Source organism: Oncorhynchus kisutch, linkage group LG12, assembly GCF_002021735.2.
Source record: "Oncorhynchus kisutch isolate 150728-3 linkage group LG12, Okis_V2, whole genome shotgun sequence".
NCBI classification, from domain to species: domain Eukaryota; kingdom Metazoa; phylum Chordata; class Actinopteri; order Salmoniformes; family Salmonidae; genus Oncorhynchus; species Oncorhynchus kisutch.
In genome coordinates this window covers 1,720,008-1,741,819 of record NC_034185.2, presented here as the reverse complement: position 1 = coordinate 1,741,819, position 21,812 = coordinate 1,720,008, and the positions used below count along the sequence as shown (strand labels likewise).

General features: G+C 43.9%; 1 protein-coding gene across 2 annotated transcripts in view; it reads left to right on the top strand.

Annotated features, from left to right (window-relative positions):
* Positions 1-8,759: 8,759 nt before the first annotated feature.
* The window catches only part of phip (PHIP subunit of CUL4-Ring ligase complex), a 135,513-nt gene continuing 122,460 nt past the window's right edge, over positions 8,760-21,812 (top strand). For both annotated transcript variants that reach the window (XM_031836720.1, XM_031836719.1), the window contains exons 1-4: positions 8,760-8,993; positions 9,104-9,162; positions 9,248-9,277; positions 9,431-9,490. In XM_031836720.1, the coding sequence (XP_031692580.1) occupies positions 8,954-8,993; positions 9,104-9,162; positions 9,248-9,277; positions 9,431-9,490 (189 nt within the window). In that variant the 5' untranslated portion in view covers positions 8,760-8,953. The remainder of the gene's footprint in view (positions 8,994-9,103; positions 9,163-9,247; positions 9,278-9,430; positions 9,491-21,812) is intronic.

Here is a 21,812-nt window from a genome sequence, read left to right as displayed (position 1 = left end):
ATGGGTTAGGGCAGTGTGCAGTGTGGTTGCAATTGTGTCGTCTGTGGACCTATGGGGGCGGTAAGCAAATTGGAGTGGGTCTAGGGTGTCAGGTAGGGTGGAGGTGATATGGTCCTTGACTAGTCTCTCAAAGCACTTCATGATGACGGAAGTGAGTGCTACGGGGCGGTAGTCGTTTATCTCAGTTACCTTACCTTTCTTGGGAACAGGGACAATGGTGGCCCTCTTGAAGCATGTGGGGACAGCAGACTGGGATAAGGATGATTGAATATGTCCAGCCAGCTGGTCTGCGCATGCTCTGAAGACGCGGCTGGGGATGCCGTCTGGGCCTGCAGCCTTGCGAGGGATAACACGTTTAAATAACACGTTGGCTGCAGTGAAGGAGAGGCCACAGGTTTTGGTAGAGGGGCAGTGTCAGTGGCACAGTATTGTCCTCAAAGAGAGTAAAGAAGTTATTTAGTCTGTCTGGGAGCAAGACATGCTGGTCTGCGACGGGGCTGTTTTTCTTTTTGTAATCCGTGATTCACTGTAGACCCTGCCACCAGTGTCTAGTGATGACATCATTACCCGTATCTAGTGATGACTTCATTGGTGACATCATTACCAGTATCTAGTGATGACGTCATTACCCGTATCTAGTGATGACATCATTACCCGTATCTAGTGATGACTTCATTGGTGACATCATTACCAGTATCTAGTGATGACGTCATTACCAGTATCTAGTGATGACATCATTACCAGTATCTAGTGATGACTTCATTACCAGTATGTAGTGATGACTTCATTGGTGACATCATTCAAATCAAATCTGATTTGAGCAGAATACAACCTTACTGTGAAATGTTTACTTACAAGCCCTTAACCAACAATGCAGTTCAAGATAAAGAGTTAAGAAAATATTTACTAAATAAACTAAAGAAAAAAATGTAATAAAAATGTACACAATAAATAACAATTACGAGGCTATATTCTGAGGGTACCGGTACTGGGTCAATGTGGAGGCTATATTCTGAGGGTACTGGTACAGAGTCAATGTGGAGGCTATATACTGAGGGTACCGGTACTGGGTCAATGTGGAGGCTATATTCTGAGGGTACTGGTACAGAGTCAATGTGGAGGCTATATACTGAGGGTACCGGTACTGGGTCAATGTGGAGGCTATATTCTGAGGGTACTGGTACAGAGTCAATGTGGAGGCTATATACTGAGGGTACCGGTACTGGGTCAATGTGGAGGCTATATTCTGAGGGTACTGGTACAGAGTCAATGTGGAGGCTATATACTGAGGGTACCGGTACTGGGTCGATGTGGAGGCTATATACTGAGGGTACCGGTACTGGGTCAATGTGGAGGCTATATACTGAGGGTACCGGTACTGGGTCAATGTGGAGGCTATATACTGAGGGTACCGGTACTGGGTCAATGTGGAGGCTATATTCTGAGGGTACTGGTACAGAGTCAATGTGGAGGCTATATACTGAGGGTACCGGTACTGGGTCAATGTGGAGGCTATATACTGAGGGTACCGGTACTGGGTCAATGTGGAGGCTATATACTGAGGGTACCGGTACTGGGTCAATGTGGAGGCTATATACTGAGGGTACTGGTACAGAGTCAATGTGGAGGCTATATTCTGAGGGTACCGGTACTGGGTCAATGTGGAGGCTATATTCTGAGGGTACTGGTACAGAGTCAATGTGGAGGCTATATACTGAGGGTACCGGTACTGGGTCAATGTGGAGGCTATATTCTGAGGGTACTGGTACAGAGTCAATGTGGAGGCTATATACTGAGGGTACCGGTACTGGGTCAATGTGGAGGCTATATTCTGAGGGTACTGGTACAGAGTCAATGTGGAGGCTATATACTGAGGGTACCGGTACTGGGTCAATGTGGAGGCTATATTCTGAGGGTACTGGTACAGAGTCAATGTGGAGGCTATATACTGAGGGTACCGGTACTGGGTCGATGTGGAGGCTATATACTGAGGGTACCGGTACTGGGTCAATGTGGAGGCTATATACTGAGGGTACCGGTACTGGGTCAATGTGGAGGCTATATACTGAGGGTACCGGTACTGGGTCAATGTGGAGGCTATATTCTGAGGGTACTGGTACAGAGTCAATGTGGAGGCTATATACTGAGGGTACCGGTACTGGGTCAATGTGGAGGCTATATACTGAGGGTACCGGTACTGGGTCAATGTAGAGGCTATATACTGAGGGTACCGGTACAGAGTCAATGTGGAGGCTATACACCGGGGGTACCGGTACAGAGTCAATGTGGAGGCTATAAACAGGGGGTACCGGTACAGAGTCAATGTGGAGGCTATATACAGGGGGTACCAGTACTGGGTCAATGTGGAGGCTATAAACAGGGGGTACCGGTACAGAGTCAATGTGGAGGGGTACAGGTTTGTAATGAGGCTGTATACAGGGGGTACCGGTACAGAGTCAATGTGGGGGGGTACAGGTTAGTCGAGGTAATTTGTACATGTAGGTAGGGGTGAAGTGACTATGCATAGATAATAAAAAGCGAATAGCAGCACTGTGTGTATGTGTGTGGTTGGGGGGGGGGGGTCAATGTAAGTAGTCTGGGTGGCCATTTGATTAATTGTTCAGCAGTCTTATGGCTTGGGGGTAGAATCTGTTATGGAGCCTTTTTGACCTAGACTTGGCGCTCCAGGTACCGCTTGCCGTGCGGTGGCAGAGAGAACAGTCTATGACTAGGGAGGCTGGAGTCTTTGACAACTTTTTGGGCTTTCCTCTGACACCGCCTAGTATATAAGTCCTAGATGTCAGGAAGCTTGGCAATACCAGGCGGTGATGCAACCGGCCAGGATGCTCTCGATGGTGCAGCTGGAGAACATTTAGAAAATCTGGGGCCCCATGCCAAGTCTTTCTAGTCTCCTGAGGGAGAAATTACTAGTATCTAGTGATGACTTCACTGGTGATGTTATTACCAGAATCTAGTGATGACATCATTACCATTATCTAGTGATGACATCATTACCAGTATTTAGTGATGACATCAATACCGGTATCTAGTGATGACATCATTACCAGTATCTAGTGATGACTTCACTGGTGATGTTATTACCAGTATCTAGTGATGACATCATTACCCTTATCTAGTGATGACATCATTACCAGTATCTAGTGATGACTTCACTGGTGATGTTATTACCAGAATCTAGTGATGACTTCACTGGTGATGTTATTACCCGAATCTAGTGATGACATCATTACCCATATCTAGTGATGACTTCACAGGTGACATCATTACCATTATCTAGTGATGATATCATTACCAGTATCTAGTGATGACATCATTACCAGTATCTAGTGATGACTTCACGGGTGACATCACTGCCAGTATCTAGTGATGACTTCACAGGTGACATAATTACCAGTATCTAGTGATGACATCATTACCAGTATCTAGTGATGACTTCACGGGTGACATCATTTCCAGTATCTAGTGATGACATCATTACCAGTATCTAGTGATGACTTCACGGGTGACATCATTACCAGTATCTAGTGATGACATCATTACCAGTATCTAGTGATGACATCATTACCAGTATCTAGTGATGACTTCACGGGTGACATCACTGCCAGTATCTAGTGATGACTTCACAGGTGACATAATTACCAGTATCTAGTGATGACATCATTACCAGTATCTAGTGATGACTTCACTGGTGACATCATTACTAGTATCTAGTGATGACTTCCCTTGTGACATCACTACCATTATCTAGTGATGACTTCACTGGTGACATCATTAAAATATCTAGTGATGACTTCACTGGTGACATCATTACCAGTATCTAGTGATGACTTCACAGGTGACACCATTACCAGTATCTAGTGATGACTTCCCGGGTGACATCATTACCAGTATCTAGTGATGACTTCCCGGGTGACATCATTATCATTATCTAGTGATGACATCATTACCAATATCTAGTGATGACTTCACTAGTGACATCATTACCAGTTTCTAGTTATGACATCATTACCAGTATCTAGTGATGACTTCACTGATGACATCACCAGTGGTAGATCTATCAGCAGAGAAAATGTCAGTGTTCGAGAGCATCAAAACCGTGATGCATCGTGGGTAAATTGTGACTGACTGATCTACAAATAATATTGAGTAGTGATTTCTGATGCAAAGTGATCTGTAAGTCAGTCAGTCTCCACTCGCCTTTAAAGGATTCTACCACCATATATTGGGTGCAGGACTGAAGAATCAACACACACTTCCATCTTGTTGTTGAGCAAGAGGTGAATACTAGAGAGCAGAGATTTGGTGTTGGTGAATTATCTGTAAAAGTACTATTCAACTCTCCCACAGGCCCAGTCACAAAGCCCAGAGATCTGCCCCTGGTGTCTGATTGGTTGATCTGTAACCATTGTGAAGTCTGATGCTGAGAGGTCAGGAGGACAGAATGAGGCTGCCACCAGGTGGTCGAGACACGTTAACACAGCTCCTGGCAGAGGTTAGAGGTCAGGGTGACGGGTCGAACTGGATGAACCCCAATGAAACACACAGATCTAACTAACTGCATGTTATAGTTAGTGACTTCATGTCAATATGATGGTAGTGAAGTTAACTAACTTGGTAGGTGAGCATCAATTCCTCTCCCTATTTATCCCTATACACTCTATCCATCCCTCTACTCTCTTACCCCCTCCATCCTTCTGGTCTCTTACCCCCTCCACCCCTCTTACCCCCTTTGTCCTCCATCCCTCTATCCCCTAACCCTCTCCATCCCTCTGTCCTCTCACCCCCTCCATATCTCTGTCCTCTTACCCCCCCATCCCTCTATCCCCTTACCCCCTCCATCCCTCTATCCTCTTACCCCCTCCATCCCTCTATCCCCTAACCCCCTCCATCCCCTTACCCCCTCCATCCCCTTACCCCCTCCATCCCTCTATCCCCTTACCCCCTCCATCCCTCTATCCTCTTACCCCCCATCCCTCTATCCCCTTACCCCCCCATCCCTCTATCCCCTTACCCCCCCATCCCTCTATCCCCTTACCCCCTCCATCCCTCTATCCTCTTACCCCCCATCCCTCTATCCCCTTACACCCCCATCCCTCTATCCCCTTACACCCCCATCCCTCTATCCCCTTACCCCCTCCATCCCTCTATCCCCTTACACCCCCATCCCTCTATCCTCTTACCCCCTCCATCCCTCTATCCTCTTACCCCCCATCCCTCTATCCCCTTACCCCCCCATCCCTCTAGCCTCTTACCCCCTCCATCCCTCTATCCTCTTACCCCCTCCATCCCTCTATCCTCTTACCCCCTCCATCCCTCTATCCTCTTACCCCCCATCCCTCTATCCTCCTACCCCCTCCATCCCTCTATCCTCTTACCCCCTCCATCCCTCTATCCTCTTACCCCCTCCATCCCTCTATCCCCTTACCCCCTCCATCCCCTTACCCCCCCATCCCTCCATCCCTCTATCCCCTTACCCCCCCATCCCTCTATCCTCTTACCCCCTCTATCCCCTTACCCCCTCCATCCCTCTATCCCCTTACCCCCTCCATCCCTCTATCCCCTTACCCCCTCCATCCCTCTATCCTCTTACCCCCTCCATCCCTCTATCCCCTTACCCCCTCCATCCCTCTATCCCCTTACCCCCCCATCCCTCTATCCTCTTACCCCCTCCATCCCTCTATCCTCTTACCCCCTCCATCCCTCTATCCTCTTACCCCCATCCCTCTATCCTCTTACCCCCTCCATCCCTCTATCCTCTTACCCCCTCCATCCCTCTATCCTCTTACCCCCTCCATCCCTCTATCCCCTTACCCCCCCATCCCTCTATCCCCTTACCCCCCCATCCCTCTATCCTCTTACCCCCTCCATCCCTCTATCCTCTTACCCCCTCCATCCCTCTATCCCCTTACCCCCTCCATCCCTCTATCCCCTTACCCCCCCATCCCTCTATCCCCTTACCCCCCCATCCCTCTATCCTCTTACCCCCTCCATCCCTCTATCCCCTTACCCCCCCATCCCTCTATCCCCTTACCCCCCATCCCTCTATCCTCTTACCCCCTCCATCCCCTTACCCCCCCATCCCTCTATCCTCTTACCCCCTCCATCCCTCTATCCCCTAACCCCCTCCATCCCTCTATCCTCTTACCCCCTCCATCCCTCTATCCTCTTACCCCCTCCATCCCTCTATCCTCTTACCCCCTCCATCCCTCTATCCTCTTACCCCCCCATCCCTCTATCCTCTTACCCCCTCCATCCCTCTATCCCCTAACCCTCTCCATCCCTCTATCCTCTTACCCCCTCCATCCCTCTATCCTCTTACCCCCTCCATCCCTCTATCCTCTTACCCCCTCCATCCCTCTATCCTCTTACCCCCCCATCCCTCTATCCTCTTACCCCCCCATCCCTCTATCCTCTTACCCCCTCCATCCCTCTATCCCCTAACCCTCTCCATCCCTCTGTCCTCTTATTGGAGAGTTATACTATTATTGGAGAATTACACAACAACCATTTAAAAATAGATGATTTATAATCAATCATTCTACTATACTATATAACTACTCCTGTAGTCTATAATTATTAGAATGTCTCTCTAAAGACTCAATGATCTGGGTCAGAGAGTGAAAGCCAGCATCAAGCCCTTGTGGTCCTGGAACAGGTATGTGCCCTGTTCAGGTTTTTCTGCTAGAGTTGCACCTACAGGCTAATGTACTGGGGAACACATTCCAATGCTTTGTTTCAGGTTGTAAAATGTAAATACATGTCAGGCTGATTAGCCAATTACGGACCTGTGGTTTTCTCTGAAAAACTCAAATAAATTGTGAATGTATGTCATGTATAGCTTTGTGGAGTTTCAGATAGCTTGATAGCTTAATTATGTAGCTTGTGTACATCTAGGAGAAGTGGAAAGGCCACCCGTGATGTCGCCAATGACGCAAGCCTGGTTTCTTATTGCACACTGGTGCAAAAATTAATCTGTACGAACTGAAAAAGTTGAATGTCAGATAAACTTGGAATTGTAAAGCACAGTACTTGTTGTTTTAGTTGACTGAATAGGTTTCTGTTTCAGGTCTGTCTAAACGCAACCATGCAATGACACCAACCGCTGCGTTACTAACATGGCTGCTGCTTTGAGTCTGAATAATGTCACTACAAGAGCGTCACATAACACTAGTGGGGTCAGTTCGGGAATGATAAGAACCCAACAAAACACCCAGTGAGATACAGGCTGTTACTCCACCTCATTTTATTCCCATCTAAGGGTCTATTTTTTAGACATCTATTTCCTGTGTTTGAGGGGTGCAAAATCCTCGTCACTCAGCTCTCGTTGGATTGATTTCCTTAATCTCAGTCCTGAGACTCTTTCATACCCCCCACCCCCCACCCCCACCACAGGTTATACTGCTATTGACACACTTGTTCAATTATGCAACCGAATGTGACAACAGTAATTAATGAGGAAGTCTAGACAGTGCAGGTGAGTGCAGGTAGGCCAAGACAGAGACATTTTGTGGATGGTTGTAGGTCGATTCCACGCTCTATGTTAATGTATTCATATATGCAAATACAGCCATGGCGTTTATGCAAATGAAGCACATATCATTTTATTTGAATACTATAAAAAAAATTACCTGGTACCACTAGAAAATGTATGTATATATATATATATATATATATATGAGTGAATTCGAATAGAAAAGGTGACATTTTACAATAAATTCAATACCTGCATTCCCACACAAATCCCTGAACTCATTCAGTATTTGTCCATGCCAGTAAATGGTTTATGCGCAATTATTCCGTAAAAATCTGATGGATTTTAAAATTTCAAAAAGTTTGGAGTATCTTCATGGTGCATTTATTTGAATTGTTTTTAAAACTATTTAGCAATTTTGACGAACCTCACTACTTTTAAATCGGGCTTAAAGACAACCTAACCTATAGAACAACAAAATATTTAAAGCATCGGGCGTAAAGACAACCTAACCTATAGAACAACAACTCATTTAAACCGTGTGTTTCTATACATGTATGTGTTGATGATCGACGTGGATTGTTGTAACTCACGAGGTTTTGGTTTCATTCATTAGTGTACATCCCCCTCCTCAACCCTTCCCCCATTTTAGTGCTGGGAGCGGGGCTGAGTCGACACATGCAGCGGAGACAAATGGAGGAGAAACCCAACGGCTCCGGGAGTGGGTGTGTTGTTTCAGACACGTTGTTAGTTACACAATAACGACACGACCAATAACCCACAGCTCTGACGACCAAATAACAAACAAAAACGACGTGGAAAATGTTACAGCAGCACCATAATCACAATCATAGTCCCCCCAAATGCAGTTTGTAAGAAACGTCTCGCTAACTTGATCTGACGACAGTTTATACGATCATAATCTTTATAAACAGCTGCGCGTAACGGTTACTCTGTAAAGCAAAAGTAAATGAACAGTGTAAAATAATATCAGTGTATCGAATCAGTGGTCATGTCGTTACAATGTAACAACCATTTTCTGTGCCTCGCTCGTCTCCTGCTACAATGTTTCTGCTGCCTCTCTTCCACGTCCCGTGTCTACAGCAGCCCGCACTACTTGGTATTCCTGCGCAGAGGGCTTGCGCTATTACAGGGAGGAGGGGTGGCGGAGGCACGCCACTATTACAACCACTTTAACGGTGTTTTTATCACCCCCCATGTCTTATACAAACCTTCGAGTGACTCTCACAACAGTTATTGAGGTATTATCGATGCGATGTGTTGTGGAGGGTTGAGCCCCTTCGGAGGGCCTATTTGACGGAAGCGCGGAGGGGTTTGTATGGTGGCCGGGCCTGGCTGTTTAGCGGTGGTACGGTCCTGAATGGAGGAAGTGTTTTCCTGCGGGGTAAACAGTGACAGCTATAGGGCAGACTCCCTCAGCCCCCTAAAAACAAATCGAAAATGGATTCAGACAGTAAACTGGTCGCCCAGCTGAATTCTGGTGAGTAGAGCGAGCTGAATATGTGACATTTAGATGTTATAATTCTCTCCAGTCGCTCCGGCGCCCTCCTCTGTAGCTAACCCGCTCCGTCCTCTCTCTCGCCCCTACAGAACTCTACTTCCTAATCGCCCGCTTTCTACAGTCTGGACCGTGCCAGAACGCAGCAGAGGTGGGTCCGATGGTATTTTAGGATTATTTATTATATTCACAGGTTTGTCTCGGTGTGTGATTTTGAGTTTTTAATCTATTTCCAGACGTTGATCCGGGAGGTGGAGGAGAAGGAGGTGAGTCGTGTATCTATGCTCGCCTCGCATCAAGCTGCTCTCTCTGCACTTTCTCATGTTGATTTTAAGCAGATTTCTCATTTAATGTTTAAAAACACAAATAGACGAGTTGATAGTGTTTGTGATCGGAACTGAACTGTGCATTTCCTGCAGCTACTGCCCACACGACGGGACTGGACGGGGAAGGAGCACCCAGGGAGATACGAAGATTTGGTAAGGCTCCTCTATAACTGAGAAAAAGTTTTTTAGAGAGAGCAAAATAAAAATTGAATTTCCCGCAATTTTTAAATCAGGAAAAAAAAAAGTCAAAAGGATTGTACCGAGAAAAACTGAACCTAACCCGGCCCAGAGAAGGCAATGAGTCTTGTCCTGGTCCATCGGGGACCCTGGGTTGAGAGTTTGGTGACAGGCATGTCCAAAACATTTAAATAGTAGTGAAAATGTGTGTGAAATGTTGGTACGTCATGAGTGTTGTGGCGTTGGATCGCGCGGGGGAGGGACTCCTGCGCCACAGCTTGCACGAGATGAAGGCGCCCAGCTCCTGCTGTAGAGAGAGAGCCTTGGTGTGTGTGTGTGTGTGTGTGTGTGGCTAAAACACACAAGCAGCGGGACGAGGTAAAACACTGCTTTTAGGAGAATATAAACAGTCATATCAGAAAGCACTGGGAAATAAAAATGTCCTTTTAAAGAGCGTTTTGTCAGAAGGAGAGTGGGAGGATGGGGACAGAGAGGAGTGTGTGTTATCGCAGGACTGAAGGAGAGGGGGAGAGAGGGGTGACATGGGGTAATATTGAGCTTAAATCTAATTATTATGGCTTTATTAATTAATCGACTAATTAGGTCAATTACATGGTGATTTTACATAATGCTATTGCAGCACTGCATGAATAACACCATGCAATGTCAATATAATACATCTTTTCGTGTTTTGAGATCAAGTGTTTAGATATTTTAAAACTTTTATATTTCTGGCAAATTATCATAACCTTAATCTTTTTAAAAACCTTTTTTTCCATGACATGGTTATTTTTAGTTTAGTTTTTTTTTTACATCATCAGTAGCCTACAGTAGCCTCATGATTTTTTACTCGACTAAAACTAAATCTATACATTTATAGAACAACAATATTGACAGTGTGTCTGTCTACTCCCCCCTCCTCCTCTCCTCTCCTTGCTCTGCCATTTCTCCCTCCGCCAGTGAGCGGGGGTTGTGATGCGGCTGGCCGGGCCTACTGTCTCAGTCCTTCACTGCTTCATCTTAAGATGCGACATGTTCTTAAAGGTGAACTATGCAGAAATCGCTCCGCCATTTCCTGGTTGCTAAATTTCTAATAGTTTGCCTAATTTCAGTTTATGTGACAAAACAAGCAAGTGTAGTGTAGAGAATCATTGTACCATCTAAACCTCTGTGAAATATATTTTACATAAACAAACATATAGTATTTTCAGCTGTTTGAAGCTAGTGTACAATACCTAAAATAATAGACAAAACATTTAACTTAATAACAGGAATCATAGAAATAGAGCACATAGTCTATGAAGAGGTTGATCTGTTCTGTCTTTTAATGAGAATGACAGATCTATAACACATAGAACAGATCATGTATTTATAATAATAACAATTATTTATATATTAATAAAGACAATTATGGTCATTATTATGGTGATATTATTATGGTCATTATTATGGTGATATTATTATGGTCATTATTATGGTGATATTATTATGGTCATTATTATGGTGATATTATTATGATGGTCAGTGTTTTCTCCCTCTAATAGATGTCTTTTGGTGATATTAGTGATGATGATGATGATAGTGGTATTAGTGATGATGATGATAGTGGTATTAGTGATACTGATGATAGTGATATTAGTGATACTGATGATAGTGGTATTAGTGATACTGATGATAGTGGTATTAGTGATACTGATGATAGTGGTGTTTGTGATAATAATAATGATTATGCTTATATTAGTGATGATGTTAGTGATATAAGTGATAATAACAATAATGATGATGATAGTGATATTAGTGATAATGATGATGATAATGATGATGATAGTGATATTAGTGATAATGATGATGATAGTGATGTTAGTGATAATGATGATGATGATGATGACAGTGATATTAGTGATAATGATGATGATAGTGATATTTGTGATACTGATGATGATAGTGCTTTTTGTGATAATGATGATGGAGTGATATTAGTGATAATGATGTTGATAGTGATATTAGTGATAATGATGATGATAGTGATATTAGTAATTATGGTTATATTAGTGATGATGGCAGTGATGTTAGTGATAATGATGTTGATAGTGATATAAGTGATAATAACAATAATAATGACGATAGTGATGTTAGTGATAATAATGATGGTAGCGCTATTAGTGATGATGATGTTTGTGATAATAATGGTGATATTAGTGATAATGATGCTGATAGTAATAATAATGATGATGATAGTGATAATAGTGATAATGATGATGATAGTGATATTAGTGATAATGATGCTGATATTAATAATAATGATGATGATAGTGATATTAGCGATAATGATGATGATAGTGATGTTAGTGATAATATGATGTTAGTGATAATGATGATGATGATAGTGATGTTAGTGATAATGATGATGATAGTGCTGTTAGTGATAATGATGATGATAGTGATGTTAGTGATATTAATGATGCTATTGATGATGATAGTGATATTAGTGATAATAATGATGATTGTGATATTAGTGATAATGATGATGTTAGTGATAATGAGGATGATAGTGATATTAGTGATCATATTAATGCTGATAGTGCTATTACTGATGTTCGTGATATTAGTGACAATAATGATGTTAGTAATAATGATGACATAGTGATAATAGTAATGATGATAGTGAGATTAGTGATAATGATTATGTTAGTGATAATGATAACATTGATGTTAGAGATAATGATAATGATGATGTTAATGATAATGATGAATATATCGACATGAGTGATAACGATGATGATAGTGATGTTAGTGATAATGACGATGATAGTGATGTTTGTGATAATGATGATGATAGTGATATTAGCGATAGTGATGATGTTTGTGATAATGAAGATGATAGTGTTATTAATGATAATAGTAATGATGATTTTAGTGATGTTAGTGATAATGATGTTGATGTCAGTGATAATAAAGATCATGGTAGTGATAACGTTAATGACGATGTTAATGATAATGATGAAATATTGATATTAGTGATAATGATGCAGTTAGCAATAACGATGATGTTAACGATAATGCTGATGTTAGCGATAATGATGCTGATAGTGCTGTTAGTGATAATGATGATGATAGTGATGTTAGTGATAATGATGGTGATAGTGATGCTAGCGATAATGATGATGATAGTGCTGTTAGTGATAATGACAATGATAGTGATAATAATGATGATAGTGATATTAGTGATAATGATGATGTTAGTGATATCATTGACAATAATGATGATAGTGATGTTAGTGATAATGACGATGGTAGTGATGTTAGTGATAATGACGAGGATAGTGATATTAGCGATAGCGATGATGTTAGTGATAATGATGATGATAGTGTAATTAGTGATAATACGAATGATGATGTTAGTGATGTTAGTGATAATGATGCTGTTAGTGATAACGATGATGATAATGTAATGCATGATAATAGTAATGGTGATGTTAGTGATAATGATGATGATGATAGTGATAATAATGGTGACGTTAGCGCTAATGATAATGGTAATGTTAATGATAACGATGCATATATTGATATTAGTGATAATGATGATGCTAGTGATAACGATGATGATAGTGACGTTAGTGATAATGATGTGGTTAGTGATAATGATGATGAAAATGTAATTCGTGATAATAGTAATGATGATGTTAGTGATGTTAGTGATAATGATGCTGCTGGTAGTGATAATATTGATGATGTTAGTGATAGTGATGCTGATGGTAGTGATAATAATGATGATGTTAGTGATGTTAGTGATAATTATGATGATAGTGATGTTAGTGATAATGATGAATGATGATGATAGTGATGTTAGTGATAACGAGGATGATAGTTATGTTAGCGATAACGATGACGATAATGATGTTAGTTCTAACGACGAGGATAATTATGTTAGCGATAATGACACCGATAATGACATTAGTGATAATGATGATAGTGATGTTAGCGATGATGATGTTAGTGATAATGATGATGATAGTGATGTTAGTGATAATCATGATAATAGTGCTATTAGTGATAATAATTATAATAGTGATATTAGTGATAATAACAATGGTAGTGATATTAGTGATGATGTTAGTGCTATTAGTGATAATAATTATAATAGTGCTATTAGTGATAATAATAATGGTAGTGATATTAGTGATGATGTTAGTGCTATTAGTGATAATGATGATAGTGATATTAAATCAAATCACATTTTATTTGTCACATAACATGCTTACTTACATGCCCTTAACCAACAGTGCAGTTCAAGAAGAGTTAATAACATATTTACCAAGTAGACTAAAATAAAAAGTAATAATAAAAAGTAACACAACAAGAATAACGAGACTATATACAGGGTGTTACGGTACAGAGTCAATGTGGAGGCTATATACAGGGTGTTACGGTACAGAGTCAATGTGGAGGCTATATACAGGGTGTTACGGTACAGAGTCAATGTGGAGGCTATATACAGGGTGTTACGGTACAGAGTCAATGTGGAGGCTATATACAGGGGGTACCGGTACAGAGTCAATGTGGAGGCTATATACAGGGTGTTACTGTACAGAGTCAATGTGGAGGCTATATACAGGGTGTTACGGTACAGAGTCAATGTGGAGGCTATATACAGGGTGTTATGGTACAGAGTCAATGTGGAGGCTATATACAGGGTGTTACGGTACAGAGTCAATGTGGAGGCTATATACAGGGTGTTACGGTACAGAGTCAATGTGGAGGCTATATACAGGGTGTTACGGTACAGAGTCAATGTGGAGGCTATATACAGGGTGTTACGGTACAGAGTCAATGTGGAGGCTATATACAGGGTGTTACGGTACAGAGTCAATGTGGAGGCTATATACAGGGTGTTACGGTACAGAGTCAATGTGGAGGCTATATACAGGGTGTTACGGTACAGAGTCAATGTGGAGGCTATATACAGGGTGTTACGGTACAGAGTCAATGTGGAGGCTATATACAGGGTGTTACGGTACAGAGTCAATGTGGAGGCTATATACAGGGTGTTACGGTACAGAGTCAATGTGGAGGCTATATACAGGGTGTTACGGTACAGAGTCAATGTGGAGGCTATATACAGGGTGTTACGGTACAGAGTCAATGTGGAGGCTATATACAGGGTGTTACGGTACAGAGTCAATGTGGAGTCTATATACAGGGTGTTACGGTACAGAGTCAATGTGGAGGCTATATACAGGGTGTTACGGTACAGAGTCAATGTGGAGGCTATATACAGGGTGTTACGGTACAGAGTCAATGTGGAGGCTATATACAGGGTGTTACGGTACAGAGTCAATGTGGAGTCTATATACAGGGTGTTACGGTACAGAGTCAATGTGGAGGCTATATACAGGGTGTTACGGTACAGAGTCAATGTGGAGGCTATATACCGGGTGTTACGGTACAGAGTCAATGTGGAGGCTATATACAGGGTGTTACGGTACAGAGTCAATGTGGAGGCTATATACAGGGTGTTACGGTACAGAGTCAATGTGGAGGCTATATACAGGGGGTACCGGTACAGAGTCAATGTGGAGGCTATATACAGGGTGTTACGGTACAGAGTCAATGTGGAGGCTATATACAGGGTGTTACGGTACAGAGTCAATGTGGAGTCTATATACAGGGGGTACTGTTATAGAGTCAATGTGGAGGCTATATACAGGGTGTTACGGTACAGAGTCAATGTGGAGGCTATATACAGGGTGTTACGGTACAGAGTCAATGTGGAGGCTATATACAGGGTGTTACGGTACAGAGTCAATGTGGAGGCTATATACAGGGTGTTACGGTACAGAATCAATGTGGAGGCTATATACAGGGTGTTACGGTACAGAGTCAATGTGGAGTCTATATACAGGGGGTACCAGTACAGAATCAATGTGGAGGCTATATACAGGGTGTTACGGTACAGAGTCAATGTGGAGGCTATATACAGGGTGTTACGGTACAGAGTCAATGTGGAGGCTATATACAGGGTATTACGGTACAGAGTCAATGTGGAGGCTATATACAGGGGGTACCGGTACAGAGTCAATGTGGAGGCTATATACAGGGTGTTACGGTACAGAGTCAATGTGGAGGCTATATACAGGGTGTTACGGTACAGAGTCAATGTGGAGTCTATATACAGGGGGTACTGTTATAGAGTCAATGTGGAGGCTATATACAGGGTGTTACGGTACAGAGTCAATGTGGAGGCTATATACAGGGTGTTACGGTACAGAGTCAATGTGGAGTCTATATACAGGGGGTACTGTTATAGAGTCAATGTGGAGGCTATATACAGGGTGTTACGGTACAGAGTCAATGTGGAGGCTATATACAGGGTGTTACGGTACAGAATCAATGTGGAGGCTATATACAGGGTGTTACGGTACAGAGTCAATGTGGAGGCTATATACAGGGTGTTACGGTACAGAGTCAATGTGGAGGCTATATACAGGGTATTACGGTACAGAGTCAATGTGGAGGCTATATACAGGGGGTACCGGTACAGAGTCAATGTGGAGGCTATATACAGGGTGTTACGGTACAGAGTCAATGTGGAGGCTATATACAGGGTATTACGGTACAGAGTCAATGTGGAGGTTATATACAGGGTGTTACGGTACAGAGTCAATGTGGAGGCTATATACAGGGTGTTACGGTACAGAATCAATGTGGAGGCTATATACAGGGTGTTACGGTACAGAATCAATGTGGAGGCTATATACAGGGTGTTACGGTACAGAATCAATGTGGAGGCTATATACAGGGTGTTACGGTACAGAATCAATGTGGAGGCTATATACAGGGTGTTACGGTACAGAGTCAATGTGGAGGCTATATACAGGGTGTTACGGTACAGAATCAATGTGGAGGCTATATACAGGGTGTTACGGTACAGAGTCAATGTGGAGACTATATACAGGGTGTTACGGTACAGAATCAATGTGGAGGCTATATACAGGGTGTTACGGTACAGAATCAATGTGGAGGCTATATACAGGGTGTTACGGTACAGAATCAATGTGGAGGCTATACACAGGGTGTTACGGTACAGAGTCAATGTGGAGGCTATATACAGGGTGTTACGGTACAGAATCAATGTGGAGGCTATATACAGGGTGTACTGGTACAGAGTCAATGTGGAGGCTATATACAGGGTGTACTGGTACAGAGTCAATGTGGAGGCTATATACAGGGTGTACTGGTACAGAGTCAATGTGGAGGCTATATACAGGGTGTTACGGTACAGAATCAATGTGGAGGCTATATACAGGGTGTTACGGTACAGAATCAATGTGGAGGCTATATACAGGGTGTTACGGTACAGAATCAATGTGGAGGCTATATACAGGGTGTTACGGTACAGAATCAATGTGGAGGCTATATACAGGGTGTTACGGTACAGAATCAATGTGGAGGCTATATACAGGGTGTTACGGTACAGAATCAATGTGGAGGCTATATACAGGGTGTTACGGTACAGAATCAATGTGGAGGCTATATACAGGGTGTTACGGTACAGAATCAATGTGGAGTCTATATACAGGGGGTACCGGTACAGAGTCAATGTGGAGACTATATACAGGGTGTTACGGTACAGAATCAATGTGGAGTCTATATACAGGGTGTTACGGTACAGAATCAATGTGGAGTCTATATACAGGGTGTTATGGTACAGAATCAATGTGGAGTCTATATACAGGGGGTACCGGTACAGAGTCAATGTGGAGACTATATACAGGGGGTACCGGTACAGAGTCAATGTGGAGTCTATATACAGGGGGTACCGGTACAGAGTCAATGTGGAGGCTATATACAGGGGGTACCGGTACAGAGTCAATGTGGGGGCTATATACAGGGGGTACCGGTACAGAGTCAATGTGGAGGCTATATACAGGGGGTACCGGTACAGAGTCAATGTGGAGACTATATACAGGGGGTACCGGTACAGAGTCAATGTGGAGTCTATATACAGGGGGTACCGGTACAGAGTCAATGTGGAGGCTATGTACAGGGGGTACTGGTACAGAGTCAATGTGGAGGCTATATACATGGGGTACTGGTACAGAGTCAGTGTGGAGGCTATATACAGGGGGCACCGGTACAGAGTCAGTGTGGAGTCTATATACAGGGGGCACCGGTACAGAGTCAATGTGGAGGCTATATACAGGGTGTTACGGTACAGAATCAATGTGGAGTCTATATATAGGGGGTACCGGTACAGAGTCAATGTGGAGACTATATACAGGGGGTACCGGTACAGAGTCAATGTGGAGTCTATATACAGGGGGTACCGGTACAGAGTCAATTTGGAGGCTATATACAGGGGGTACCGGTACAGAGTCAATGTGGGGGCTATATACAGGGGGTACCGGTACAGAGTCAATGTGGAGGCTATATACAGGGGGTACCGGTACAGAGTCAATGTGGAGTCTATATACAGGGGGTACCGGTACAGAGTCAATGTGGAGGCTATATACAGGGGGTACTGGTACAGAGTCAATGTGGAGGCTATATACAGGGGGTACTGGTACAGAGTCAGTGTGGAGGCTATATACAGGGGGCACCGGTACAGAGTCAGTGTGGAGTCTATATACAGGGGGCACCGGTACCGAGTCAGTGTGGAGTCTATATACAGGGTGTACCGGTACCGAGTCAGTGTGGAGTCTATATACAGGGGGTACCGGTACCGAGTCAGTGTGCAGTCTATATACAGGGGGCACCGGTACAGAGTCAGTGTGGAGTCTATATACAGGGGGTACCGGTACCGAGTCAGTGTGGAGACTATATACTGGGGGCACCGGTACCGAGTCAGTGTGGAGTCTATATACAGGGGGCACCGGTACCGAGTCAGTGTGCAGTCTATATACAGGGGGCACCGGTACCGAGTCAGTGTGGAGTCTATATACAGGGGGCACCGGTACCGAGTCAGTGTGGAGGATATATACAGGGGGCACCGGTACCGAGTCAGTGTGGAGTCTATATACAGGGGGCACTGGTACCGAGTCAGTGTGCAGGGGTACAGGCTAGTTGAGGTAATCTGTACATGTAGGTAGGGGTGAAGTGACTATGCATAGGTAACAAACAACAGCGAGTAGCAGCAGTGTAAAAAGGGGGGTCAATGTAAATTGTCTGGTGGTTGATTTTATGAATTGTTCAGCAGTCTTATGGCTTGGGGGTAGAAGCTGATATTAGTGATCATATTATTGATGATAGTGCTATTACTGATGTTTGTGATAATGAGGAGCCTTTTGCTTCTAGACTTGGCGCTGCAGTACTGCTTGCTGTGCGGTAGCAGAGAAAACAGTCTATATCTTGGGTGACTGGAGTCTCTGACAATTTGATGGGCTTTCCTCTGACACCGCCCATTATATAGGTCCTGGATGGCAGGAAACTTGGTCCCAGTGATGTACTGAGCCTTTCGCACTACTCTCTGTAGCGCCTTACGGTCAGATGCCGAGCAGTTACCATACCAGGCGGTGATGTAACCGTTCAGGAGGCTCTCGATGGTGCTCCATTACAGCCCTGTCGATGTTAATGGAGGCCTGTTCAGCCCGCCTTTTCCTTTAGTCCACGATCAGCTCCTTAGTCTTGCTCACATTGAGGGAGAGGTTGTTGTCCTGGCACCACACTGCCAGTTCTCTGACCTCCTCCCTATTGGCCATCTCATCGTTGTCAGTGATCAGGCCTTCCACTGTTGTGTCTTCAGCAAACTTAGTGATGGTGTTGGAGTCGTGTTTGGCCACGCAGTCGTGGGTGAGCAGGGAATACAGGAGGGGACTAAGTACACACAACTGAGGGGCGCCAGTTTTAAGGATCAGCGTGGCAGAAGTGTTGTTGCCTACTCTTACCACCTGGTGGCGCCCATCAGGAAGTCCAGGATCCAGTTCCATGGCTACCGACGTGAGTGCCACGGGCGGTAATCATTTCGGCAGGTTACCTTCGCTTTCTTGGGCATAAGGACTATGGTGGTCTGCTTGAAACATGTAGGTATTACAGACTCGGACAGGGAGAGGTTGAAAATATCAGTGAAGACACTTGACAGTTGGTTCGCACATACTTTGAGTACATGTCCTGGTAATCCATCTGGCCCAGCGACTTTAAATGTTGACCTGTTTAAAGGTTTTGTTCACATTGGCTACATTGGCTACAGCTGGTGCTCTCATGCATGCTTCAGTGTTGCTTGCCTCGAAGCGAGCATAAATGGCATTTAACTCGTCTGGTAGGCTCGCGTCATTGGGCAGCTCGCGTCTGGGTTTCCCTTTGTAATCCATAATAGTTTTCAAGCCCTGCCACATCCGACAAGTGTCAGAGCCGGTGTAGTAGGATTCAATCTTAATCCTGTATTGATGCTTTGCTTGTTTGATGGTTTGTCTGAGGGCATAGCTGGTTTTCTTATAAGCGTCCGGATTAGTGTCCCGCTCCTTGAAAGCGTCAGCTCTAGCCTTTAGCCTGATGTGGATGTTGCCTGTAATTCATGGCTTCTGGTTGGGATATGTACGTACAGTCACTGTGGGGACGACGTCATTGATGCACCTATTGATGAAGCCAATGACTGAGGTGGTGTATTCCTCAATGCCGTTGGATGAATCCCGGAACATATTCCAGTCTGTGCTAGCTAAACAGTCCTGTAGCATAGCATCCGCGCCATCTGACCACTTCCGTATTGAGCGAGTCACTGGTACTTCCTGCTTTCGTTTTTGCTTGTAAGCAGGAATCAGGAGGATATAATTATGGTCAGATTTGCCAAATGGAGAACGGGGGAGAGCTTTGTATGCATTTCTGTATCTGGTGTAGAGGAGGTCTAAGATTTTTTTTCCCCTGGTTGGACATGTGACATGCTGGTAAAACTGATTTAAGTTTTCCCGCATTAAAGTCCAAGGCCACTAGGAGCGCCGCTTCTGGTTGAGCATTTTCTTCTTTGCTTATGGCCTTTTAGAGTTGGTTGAGTGCGGTCTTAGTGCCAGCTTCACTTTGTGGTGGTCAATAGACGGCTACGAATAATATAGATGAGATCTCTCTTGGTAGATAGTATGGTCTACAGCTTATCATAAGGTACTCTACCTCAGGTGAGCGTTTCGTTGTTCAGCCACGTCTCGGTGAAACATAAGATGTTACAGTTTTTAATGTCCCTTTGGTAGGATAATCTTAATTGTAGGTCATCTATTTTATTGTCCAATGATTGCACGTTAGCAAGAAGAATGGAAGGTAATGGGAGTTTACTCGCTCGACTCCGGATTCTCAGAAGGCTGCCCGATCTGTGGCCTCTTTTCCGGTGTCTTTTCTTCGCGCAAAAGGAGTGGATCTGGGCCTGTTCCAGTGAAAGCAGGATATCCTTCTCGTTGGACTTGTTAATGGAAAATGTTTTCTTCCAGTCCGCTGTGAGTAATCGCTTTTCAGATGTCCAGAATGTTTTTTCGGTCATAAGAGACGGTAGCGGCAACATTATGTACACAATAAGTTACACAAAATGCAAAAACAAAATAATAAAATAGCACAATTGGTTGGGAGAATGGAAAACGTCAGCCATGATCTTCGGCGCCATCTTAACAAGATTATCATTATTATATTAGTGATGATGATGATGATGATAATGATGGTTTTATTAGCTACCATACACACATACTCTATGCATTTGCTTATAGTTTTATTAATGAGTGTGTTCTTATTAAACGGATCACGTCTGCAGACCAATGAGATAATGTTGAAGGCAATTAAAGGTTCATTCATTGGTGTGTGTATGTGTGTGTGTGTGTGTGTGTGTGTGTGTCTAATTTGGCAGCAGAGCGGCTCAGTGTGTGTGTGTGTCTAATTGGGCAGCAGAGTGGCTCGGTGTGTGTGTGTGTGTGTAATTGGGCAGCAGAGTGGCTCGGTGTGTGTGTGTGTCTAATTGGGCAGCAGAGCGGCTCGGTGTGTTTGTGTGTGTGTGTCTAATTGGGCAGCAGAGTGGCTCGGTGTGTGTGTGTCTAATTGGACAGCAGAGCGGCTCAGTGTGTGTGTGTCTAATTGGGCAGCAGAGCGGCTCGGTGTGTGTTTGTGTGTGTCTAATTGGGCAGCAGTGTGGCTCGGTGTGTGTCTAATTGGGCAGCAGAGCGGCTCGGTGTGTGTGTGTCTAATTGGGCAGCAGTGTGGCTCGGTGTGTGTCTAATTGGGCAGCAGAGCGGCTCGGTGTGTGTGTGTCTAAGTGGGCAGCAGAGCGGCTCGGTGTGTGTGTGTGTGTGTCTAAGTGGGCAGCAGAGCGGCTCGGTGTGTGTGTCTAATTGGG